This window comes from Quercus lobata, chromosome 8 (assembly GCF_001633185.2).
Source record: "Quercus lobata isolate SW786 chromosome 8, ValleyOak3.0 Primary Assembly, whole genome shotgun sequence".
NCBI classification, from domain to species: Eukaryota; Viridiplantae; Streptophyta; class Magnoliopsida; order Fagales; family Fagaceae; genus Quercus; species Quercus lobata.
The window spans coordinates 49040594-49052062 of NC_044911.1; the positions used below are offsets into that span (position 1 = coordinate 49040594).

Sequence of the window (11469 nt, forward strand, 5' to 3'; positions counted from 1 at the left end):
CCATTACTCCCGCCGTAATCATTTCCATTTTTGTGACCTTTTCAACCAAAAAAGGAACTTCACTACACGGCGCGCTCGTCTGCTCGAGTTTCATTTGCCATAATCATCATGTAGTCTATGTAGAGCACACTAGAATTTTCCTAACTTTTTTTCATAATGTATTTGATAATGGCTGCTCCTAGACACTTGATAATAACAACAACCAAAATTTTAGTTTTAAAATTTTTAGAATCTGTTGTTAATTTACAACAAATTGGTCAAGATTAGTTACTTATAACTCTCTTTTTTTTTTCTTCTTTCGAAGATCATGGGCCGTTTGATAACGTTATTCTAATAACGTTGTTTATATTTTTTTGAAATACATGTGAGTGAAAAAATGTATGAAAACTGAAAACTGAAAACATATTGTTAAGCCACTTTAGTCTCTGTTACTTTTTTTTGAATGTTGCATCAAATATACTAAAATGTCTTTTTTTTTATAAGATCAAGAAAAAAGAGTGACAAGTGTACACATGTCATAAAAGCATAGAAAAGTAACTACAACATGTTGCACATGTGTCATAAAAGCATAGAAAAGTAACTACAACATGTTGCCGTAAATGATTCCTTATCGAATGCCCTAGGACACCCATTAGTTAGACCATTTTCACAATTGTTGATATGAGATGTTTGATTTGGTGCATAAAAAAAGTGGTTTCACCAACCAATAGCCATGTAACTTGGTGACATTATTTGGAGTCATGTATAGAGAAAATTTGAGTTCAAATCCCCCCCCACCTCCTCTTTTTTCACATGTTGTAACTTATAACAACTATAAAAAAGTGATATTATTTCAATCACAACTTGTTATCTTAACAAGTTGTGAACTTTGCACTGATCTTTTTACTAACATAGCATCCAAACTTTTTCGAGTTCCTAATTATTCTTCTAGGTATGTGTACGTGTAGTCCTTTCATTCCACACATACAAGATAATGACAAGGAGGAATCACTTGAAGGACCCTAAGATGTTGGCTATGAGTTTTTAACCTAATACCTCATGAAGCTCATTAGACTTTTTGAACCGCTAGACTAACTCATTGGATTTCATAACATTACTCTTTAAAAAAATCCAATAATTTAGTACTTTATAATGACCTGCTTCACTTGCCTTTGGTACAAGTTAGGTTCTATTCAAGGTGAAGAATGTAATATATTATAAATTTACACATGCATAAGATGTTTCATCCTTATGATAAAAGTTATTTCATTATTTGGTGGAATAAAATTTTAATAAGTTTATAGATACAAATAATTTCACAATTGTTGAGATGACAATTTAATATTAATAGGTAAAAAATGACATCAGTAATTGGCTCAAATGAGAATCTTTAAAAAAAACTATCAACTCAATTATTGTGAAAATTTTTGTATTTAATAAGTTACACGCCCCCCCCCCCCCAAAAAAAAAAAAAAAAGAGTTAACTTCACCGCATGGACCACCCTCCCTTAAAAGTTAACATGACTTTTGAATGGAGTTTGTGGTGTATCTTTGTGTTAGAATCTATTTTTCTTCTCCCTTGTATGTATGTGTTTGTTTCTCAAAAATAAATAAATAAATAAAAACAAAAAACTTCACCACATTGACTCACGCTGTTGCTTTATTTTTTTTTTTTTAAATTGAGTGGATCACAATCCTTTTAATGTGACGAAATAAATGCCTTAAGGTCAAGGTTTTAGTTGTCTGCTTTGTTCTTCTCAAGCTAGCATCCTTACATGCTGCTTTGCGTATATTCAAAGGGCTTTACTCGATTTTAAAAATTAAGAATTTGAATATTTGTTGATAAAAATAATTGTAAATAATTTTAGTTTTGGTGATTTTTTTTTTTAAAAAAAACTATTAAAAATTGTTACAGTTAACACTATGTTTGGTTTAGGGTGAAAACTGAAAAGCTCATGGAAAATGGGTAAAGGAAAAATGAGAGAAAAAAATGAGATTTTTTATTGTTTGCTTGGGCGAAAATAGAGAGAAAATAAAATGGGATAGGTAGAGTTTTCCACTTGAGCCCACCCTTTTTTTTCTCTCTCTCCAAATTAGGGGGAAAAGATAAGAGGAAATGGTATTTAAAAGAAAATTTACAAAATTAATACCAGTTTTTCATTCTTCTATTTTTAATTATAAGGGTACTATGGTAATTTTATTTTTATCATTCCACTTTTCTATCTCCTTTGTCAAATACACATGGTGAAAAATACACATTTTTTATCATTTCAGCATTTTCTATTCTCCCATAAAGTTAACGAAAGAAATTAAGTGCGATTGAGGCAAAAGAGTCAAGCTTTTGCCATATGATGTGTCTTTGACTATTTTAGTTTTTATTTTTTATTTTATGTACTTTTCTACAATTTTGCTTTTAACAATTTATTGAACATTTTGGGAAGTTACAGAAGTGGACACAAAACATGTTATATTCCAATTTTATATATAAAATAAACATAGATATACAATATAAATATATATATATGTTTATTGTGGTTTGTGTAAATCAAAAACATTTAACACTATTGCAAATAAATTAACACGCAACAATAAATGAAATTTTGTAGAATTATTAATAATAAAAGATTTTACCAATTGAACTAATTAAAACTCCCATAAGTTTAATTTTAAATTTAATTGTTAAAATATGGTATATTTTGTGTGCAAATTGTTTGTATTTAAAGTAAATTATATAATAATTAATGAAGAGTATCTCATGGCTTGGAGGATAAGAAGAACTACAGGGGGAAAAATTCAAAAGTTTCAGTAGGCATTAAATTGTAATGTGGAAAGCAAGACGGACTATTATCACAAACTTGTAGCCAATTGTTGACCAAATAAGTTTTGAATTGATATGTCCAAAGTCTTGTGGCTGAGTAAGATTACTTGGTCTCTATCATGGACGACTTATATTCAAAATCCCTTTTTCCCCTTGTTATATGGGACCGGGAGAGGAAAAAAGATTGTTGTCCCACTTGATATAGGGGAAAAATTTCTCAATATTGAAAGCCCAGCCTAATCACAAATTCACAATGAGCAATGGTGGATTAGAGTAACTATTAACTATTAAATTTTAAATTGGAAAATTCCTGACAATGGAGTATTAATTTTGTCTGTAATGTGTTTATCAAAATTCTAAATTACAAGTTCAAAATGCAACAAAAAACAGACAAAACTTGATGATTTTGATTTCCTTTAATTGATGTTTGATTGATTGAACAAGTGTCTTCAACAATAGATCTATCCAAAGAATATTCTCAACAATGGCTTAATTGATTGAGAATTGTGATAAGTTGGTTGTCTTGTATTATTCTCCATAGCATTTGCATCCATGTCTTATCATATCTTTTTATGGCATTTCATCCCCCAGCTGCAAGGAGAAAATTACTAAATAGCCTTATTTTTTAAACTAGGTAGACAAACAATAATTTTAAAAAAAAACTATCTAGCAAAATAACACTCTTTTAGAACTCGACATTGTGATGTCAAATTTTGATTGGAACTCGGCATTACTTCCACTTAATAATGTCGAATTCTGCACAATTTTTTTTTTATAAAAAAATTAAGTGCCAAAATACGCACATAACTCAACTTTACTTGGAACTCAACATTAATAATGTTGAGTTTCAAAAACAATAACACATTGCTACATAGTTTGAAAAATGAGCTATTTAGTTATGTAGTTTAAAAATTAAGACTATTTAGCCATTTTTAGCCGGTTGCAATTTGTGTTGGTCTTCTGATGGTAACCTACTAACCTAGCTATGTAGCTTTTTGTGCCTTGGTCTTCTATCGGTAAGAGTATCTATAGCAGTGGAGCTAAATTTTTAGCTTTTTAGTACCACAAAAAATTACTTTATCTATTTTACATTCTCACATCCAATAACAGTGGTTTTATTTTAACTTTTAACACAATAAAATAATATAAACACTATAATAAAATAATATTTCATTCAACCACCAAAATACAATCACAACCACCATCAAAGCCATAGAAAATCACTACACAGTCACAACCCCGCCACTATAACCAGTGCCCATCAAAACCAGTGAAGAAGAACAAAAAAAAGAAAGTAGAAAAATTAGACTGAAACACAAACCTAAAACATACGCATAGCCCGAAACTTAGCCCAAAGTCCACGTCGAAACACAAGCATAAATGCTGAAAACAGAGAAGAGAGACCAAGATAGGTCAGCATGGGTTGGTGGCAATGGGTTTGTGGCGGTTGGGCTTGTACAGATTGGCAATGGGTCTGTGGAGGAAGAAAGAAGCAAATGGAGAGGTAGTGAGGAGAGAGACATGAAGAGAGAAAAATGAAATGCAGAAGAAATAAAAAAGAAAAAAGAAAAAAAAAAAGTAGTGTGGACGTAAAAAAAAAAAATATATATATATATATATATACATATATTTTTACGTTTCAGCTACAGTCCACAGCCAAAAACAGCTGTGCATTGTAGCTGTTGAGTCAAAAAAATATTACTTTGACTCCACCATTACATAATACATTTTAAATTTTAGTGATGCTAAAAATAGCTAAATAGCAATTTAGCAAAGATAACAATACAACTTTTCTTCTAGAAGAATACAATATACTTTTTTAATTTTTTTAAGAGTATATACTCCGTACAACTTTATGGGTAACTCTAATTTCAAAACAGCGGAAGCAAGCTTTCAAAAAAAAAAACAGCGGAAGCAATAAAAAATTAAAAAAACAAGAATAAAAGCAGGTTGGGGGGGGCATTCCGAGAATCGAACTCGGGACCTCTCGCACCCAAAGCGAGAATCATACCACTAGACCAAATGCCCTTGCTTGACAAATAAAGAGAACTAATTACTACTCACTCTAAATCGCAACTTATAAAAAACTATTCCTATTAAAATTTCCTAGGGTTAGGGTTTAAAGCATTTGGTCCGAATTAACCTAAAGAACTTGCGAACACATACACAGACACAGTGTGACAAAAATGTCGAAGAAGAACAATCTCACCCGTAGAAAAAATCAGTATGCATTCGATCTCAAAAGTAATCACACCTCCAAATCTCTCTCTCTCTCTTTCAATTTCCTCCAAATTTTTATATATTTTGTATTATGTTGCTAATTGGATTTTTGCTTTTTGTAAATCAGGAGAGAAAGAAGAAAAGGAAAAGCTGGCCAAGAAGCTTCAAGCCAAGAAGAACAAGATGAAAGTAACCCTCTTTCTCTCTCTCTGTCTATTTCCTTTTTAATTTTTTTGGTATTAATTTCAATATTATTATTGTTTTATTTTTTATTTTTGGAATACTTAAAAGTGAAAATTTTAGTTCAGAGTTGGTGATTTCTGTCATTAGCTCAGTTAAAACGAATTTTTTTCTGTTTATTGGGAAAACCCATTATTCAAATTGTGTAATTTTTATTGTTTTATGGGTTTTCTGAGCAACCCATTACAAAATTATAAAACAATTGGTGTTTCTTCTAAATTTTTGATGAATGTTAGTCCGTTTGAATTTGATAGATAAAGTTTGGCGTATGATGAGATTTGTAGTAAAATGCTGGATGAGTTAATTTGAAATGGCATGCTGTGGTTATGAATGTTATCCCATTTGAATTATAATGTTTGTCTTTGGCTGATTATGTGATTAGGTTGATCGTAGCGACAAGAAAAAGAAGGGCGGAAGTGGGTTTCAAGTGGGAAAGAGAAAAGTGAAGACTAAATTGACAGCATTGGCAAAAGCTAAAGCTGCACAGGCAATGGAGCTTGACAAATGAGGTTCTATTTGGATAGTTTTATGTGTATGTGGAGAAGCTAACAATTACGTTTTGAAAATTATGTTTTATTGCTTATTTGTTTTTTAATCCGATTTTCTTATGAAAATTATTATGTTCTATAAATTTTATTACTTGCTGGAAGATTTGGATACCGTTGTAATATCATGTTCTATGCCAACTATGTATCCGGTCTGTAGTGTCTAAGTAACTAGAGTATGGATGTGGAATTATTTAATTTAGTTTTAAGGAAGTTAAGATCTTTTGATTTGAAAGTTTGTGTTTTAACAGCTTGGGATCATACTCTTCTTGCTTTGATCAAAGTACAAGTCCAGAGTACAGAATATAAAGAAGGCTTTGAATGCTTGTCTTGCAGGAAAGAATAAGGCCCCTGGCATCTAACATATGACAGAGAGATTTTTTTTTTTTTTTTACATGTGAAAAAGTGTTTGGCAATACTAACTTTCAGTTGTAGAGAGGGTTTGAACTTTGGAGCAAATTATTTACTGATTAAAAAAAAAAAAAAAGTTGAAGCAAATAAGTGGAGGTTAAGTCAATGCTTTCAAGGGGGAGGGAAAGGGGGAAATTTTCTTTTGATTGGTATTGGCTGGTACTAATTTTTGGCATCTTTGGTTTTAAAAGGCTGAGGCAAGTTAAATAATAATAATAAAATCTTGTTTCCTAGATGTGAGGGGGTTTAGTTCAAGTGATAGCCCAGTGGTAATGGGCACCTTTTGTGGTGCTTCATGTTTGTGGTTCGAACTCACTTAACCTTCCCCCCACTATACCTATAATTTTTTTTTCCCAGGACGTTGAGGTTGCAATGAGGATTTGATGATGTTGTTATACTTGATACTGCCATTGTGACTTCAATTTTACATGCAGTTTAGGCCATATATGCAGAAGATCTTTGTCTTTTATGTGTCATATCCCCAGCCCCCTCTCTTTAAGAAAGTCCTCATAAAGCCATTCATTAATTTGGGTAAGCAATGGTGTGAAAACAGGGAAATTGGTTGCAGGTGCTTGGCACTTTGTGCAAGCTACTATTTGCAGTCATTCATTAAAAATTCTTTTCATAAGATATTTGCTGCTATTTGAATTTGATAAAGTCATATGGATGCTTAGTGTAGCAGTGTTAACAAATATTAGGGAAGCTGTATTTACTCCACTTGTAAATTAAGCTCATTATTTGAAGGTTGAGCCTAAATAAAATTGGGAAAGTTGTATCTCTTTTGTGGCTAGGATAAACTATAGCCCTCAGGTTTCATTTACTTGGTTGAGAATTCTATGATTATGAAAGACAATTCAGATGCTGTTGGGCGTGAACTTTGAGCTGTGATGAAAATATATATTGGTAAAATGAGTGCAGGCAGAAGATGGTATGGAGACACATTGTTAAAGAACTAGGAATGATCTGATTGGAGTTGAATAAAAAACCCAATGGTTCATTTGGAAGGAAGTAATTGAAGAAAAGGGTTTGAATCAGTGTCTAGTTTAAATGACTGAATAAAGTATAAAATTAAAATTTTTTCCCTTTATTGATGAAATTCATGGATGGGACCGAAGCATTATTAACCTGTGAATTTATAATGGTTAGATGTAAGATTTTATTTTAAATTCATAATATTAGGGCGTTTGTTGGACCTAAATTGTCAAAGATTTGTCAAAGATAAATCTATTGACTGTTGTTGAAATTTATTTAAACTAATTTATACTAGTAATTGTTCTTCAAAAGCACCTTTAGAATTTTCGCAAATCTCTCGATCAATGAACAAGGTTTTGACTTTTGAGTTGGTGGTTCGTGCACTGTTACTGCTAAACTACCTGCTTTACTTTATGTCCTAAGTTCAGGATGTCATAGACTAAATTAATGTAAACTGAAGTTAGGCCATAAAGTAAAAGCAAATTGTTTGGCAGCAAACCATTTGCTTTACTTTATGGCCTAACTTAAAACATGTTATCTTGACCCCTCTTAAAAAAAAATGCTTTCCATACCCTGAAAGAAGGGAATTTCAATACCGTACACCGTAATCTGGTTTTGGTAAGATACGGATTGCATTAAACGAAAACAACACGGTCTGAAGAACAGTCAGAAACATCAAAATAGATTTCAAAATGACATCGTGTAGTTGATCAAAAATCACAAAAAATTATGCTCTTGCTCTGGACCCATTCCAGACAGAAGGGCAGTAAATATTGAGGTTGGGTCGCTAAAAAGGAACCCATTTTAAGACTAACAAAAACGGATCAACTGTTCGTAATAGTAACCCACCCAGGTTTTAGATTTGGTCCTGTTTAGAGGCTTAGCAAGATCACTTCAATTTAAGTGTACATATTTGGCAAAGAGGGTTTGAACCCAAAGAGGATCTTTATCAGTTAGGTGCCTCCAATTGGGCTTTTGTTTCAGGCTACTATAGAATGGAGACTCAAACCTCCTCGTTTAGGTCTAGAAGCTTTGTATTATTGGGGCAAAAGAGAAACACTGGTGGTGGGACACAAATATGTATGGTTCCACATATTATTTAATACGGCAAATAATTTGGAATGATATGCAGCAAAGAGCAAACTATGTGAAATTTATACGAGTTTCTGAGGTGTGGATGACCCTTTTTTTTTCCCTGGTCAACAAGAATTGTATCCTATTCCCCTTTCCAAATACCAAAGCTGTGAAAGCATGTATCATCTGAACATGTACCAAAAAATTATTAGAGAAGCTGCAGTTAGGGTTTGATCTTTTTACTATATTTTCCAACCGATGTACAATTGTTTTTTTTTTTTGGTCTTATGTTATAATTATTTTAAGGTAGATTGGAAGTATCTATTGTAATCCTCAATCCTCTACCTGAATCACCATCTATACTCAATCAATGTTACAAGTTCAAATTAGTTCAATTAATAAAGTCTAGAATCAAATCCTGTCTGCATCAAAAGAAAAAATGCAAAATCCACTGGGTGGTGAAAATATATTCAGCTTTTCCTCAGGTTTTGAGTGGGCCTATGTTGTCCAGAGTAATGTCTATTTCTTGAGAGACTAGATCCAAGGCCTGACACAACTTTCTGACCAACCTTGAAATTTTATTTGACAAAATCTACTTTACTGTGCAGCTATGAACAATTTTATTTATTTTTTGACTGGTTGTGAAAATAGATCCAGATGTAATAATAAGCTTTTATGCCAAGAGGTGGTTGGGTATGCGTTTTTGCAATATGCTGATTCTGTAACTACAGGACCATCATCATCATCATCATCATCATGGCATCACTATTAGTCCTGAACTCCCAATAGGGTCACCACTATTTATTTGTATCATTTTTACATTATCATAGAGGCCCAACGCTTAAGTTCTTGCTAGACATTTTCTCAAAAAAAAAAAAAAAAAAAAAAGTTCTTGCTAGACACACTCCTAGGAAACTTGACTTAATGAAATCCGGCATATTCTTTTCCCCCTTCTTTTAATACTTTTTCTCACATCCATGCATAATAGTCATTTTACAAATATAAGTATTTGTAAGTTGTTGATATAGGAGGTAAGAATTAAGGTTCAAGGATTCAGGAATGTTAACGAAATTGCAAAAAATTTCTAGATATTCTATGTTACAGAATTTTGAAAATCTTCATAATTTATTTTAAAGAAATGTTTGAGATTATTATGTCACTTTTTTATTAAGTCAATTGGGGCATGCATTAATAAAGTTTCGATTATTACACTTATTTGTCTTTGTTGTTGGAAGGGGTCGTTTCCCACCAATCAGCCTAGTGGACTTTCAATTATAGTAAAATGGCTCTTATTATACTCTTATTCCCATCTCTGAATTGTCTTTCTCTGTTCAATTGGCAGATGCCGGAGATATGTAAACGACAGTTTTTTTCCCCCTAAATAAATACTTTTTTTCTCAACCCTAAATATAGGAGAAACAAAAGAACTAGACCAAATTTCATATTTATCTAAAGCCTGTAAAATAGAAGAAGATAGATTTGAGATGGGAACCGGCCCAGTCCAGTTCACAAGAGTTGTCTGTTAGACCTAAAAAGATGGACAGAGATATTGCCTTCCCTACAAACAAATGAAAATTTTACATTGGTATTGCTAGTTCACTCAAAATGAGAATTTTTAAGAAAACAACAGTAAAAGTGTTCAAATGTTTAATGAGCCTAGGTGGACAAAAAAGAAATGTTCAAATTTTAAGAAAAAAATGAAATTTTTTTATTGTATATGATATTCGGAACACTATTCTTTTTAATGTTAACTTCATAAAATTATGTAAGAATTAAGGGATTAGAGATCATGATATTCTATCTTAGTGAGTTTGATTTATCTGATTAAAGAAATCTAATCTAAACTTTTACCTAATGTGTTTTTTTAATTGGGTGCTAAGTGGGAGCCTCCAACTCCAAGTTAGAACAGCACTATGGATGAAGTTTCCATCATATAGCAACAAGGTATTCTTAGTCAAAATAAGGATTGATTACATTCAAACACAGTTCATTTTTACCTAAAAGCTGTAAGTAATTCCTCAACAAATATAGGTTGAGGGTCGTTCCACCAACCAACATAATCCTTGCTTTTCTACTCCTAGGTCATTTTCTCTTCTCATGTTCCTTTCCCCCTTTAGGCATATCCAGTATAGGCATATCCAGTATGTTGGGAAAAAGGGGCTTGAACATATAATTGGACCATAATTTAGTAGTTCATATTAATAATTGTGTTTTCCATTTACCTTTCTAGTGCATCATATTCTCTTGTCATTCGATTTTTTTTTTTTTGGGGAAGGGGTATGGTTTAGAGTTTCATGCATTTCTAGATTACAATTGTCTGCTATTTACACAATGTGATTAACATCTACAAACCTCATTCATTCATCTCCTTGATCTATTTAGCTAAAAAGAACCTTATGATGGAGTAAGAATGCATATTTATAAATACAAAATATACTTGTCAAGAATCTTACAGTTCAGTTAATATTTGTTAGTATTTCCAACATAAATGTTCAGGTTCAAATCTCCCTTATTCATCATTGTTCTACCTATTAATTATAAATATATATATATATATATATATTTATATTTTAAGGGAATCTTAATATACTTGCCAATTGAGTACTTTTGAAATTGACTTACGGGTTAGAACTTAGGACCAACACTTACAGCTTGCTGCAGTGGCGGAGCCACTAAAGGAGCTAGGGGGACCATGCCCCCCAAAGCCCATAATTTTTTATTTTATTTTAAATAAAATATGTATATGATAAAATTTTTTAATATATATTTACATGGCCCTTTCAAAATATGTAAATATATGTGTACGTGTAAAGATAATAGTAGTTAGTATTTGGAATCAAGTCTCTCAAAATATCTCTTTAAATTTTCTTTTATAATGGTCCATAGCTCACAATCTTATTTCAACGATCTTAACTGTCCAACTAATTAAAATAAAATAATAATGGTTAGGAGTTTTGAACTCACATTTTATAGATCTTTATAAGGCCTTGGGAATCACTAAATCAAAGGCTTGTAATTGTTTTATGCTACTGTATATAACATAACATAGAGTATAATATATGTAAATAATTAATCGTTGTACTTTAACTTGGCTCCTTCGAAGATAAATTCATGGCTTTGTCATTGGCATGCTACAATAATATTCTTCCTTCACTCTGATAATATTAATATTCTCTTCTCTTTCCATTAGTTTGATAGTTGTTTGAAAAG

The 11469-nt window shown here is 31.7% G+C and overlaps 1 protein-coding gene and 1 non-coding gene across 2 annotated transcripts; one reads left to right on the top strand and one right to left on the bottom strand.

Moving 5' to 3' along the window:
* Window positions 1–4753: 4753 nt before the first annotated feature.
* Window positions 4754–4825, bottom strand: TRNAP-UGG. The gene has a single exon. It is a non-coding gene; the product is annotated as a tRNA-Pro (tRNA).
* Window positions 4826–4893: 68 nt separating this feature from the next.
* On the top strand, window positions 4894–6037 carry LOC115955180. Its single transcript, XM_031073236.1, has 3 exons — window positions 4894–5041; window positions 5145–5206; window positions 5640–6037. Exons 1-3 carry the CDS (start codon window positions 4984–4986, stop codon window positions 5763–5765), a joined length of 246 nt encoding a protein of 81 aa, XP_030929096.1. The 5' UTR covers window positions 4894–4983; the 3' UTR covers window positions 5766–6037.
* Window positions 6038–11469: the final 5432 nt, after the last annotated feature.

Excerpts from the sequence above, each read along its gene's own strand:
- LOC115955180 (XM_031073236.1), top strand. The coding sequence starts at position 4,984 with ATGTCGAAGAAGAACAATCTCACCCGTAGAAAAAATCAGTATGCATTC. Across the intron at positions 5,042-5,144 it reads GTATGCATTCGATCTCAAAA|GAGAGAAAGAAGAAAAGGAA; the intron begins GTAATCACACCT and ends TTTGTAAATCAG. Across the intron at positions 5,207-5,639 it reads CCAAGAAGAACAAGATGAAA|GTTGATCGTAGCGACAAGAA; the intron begins GTAACCCTCTTT and ends TTATGTGATTAG.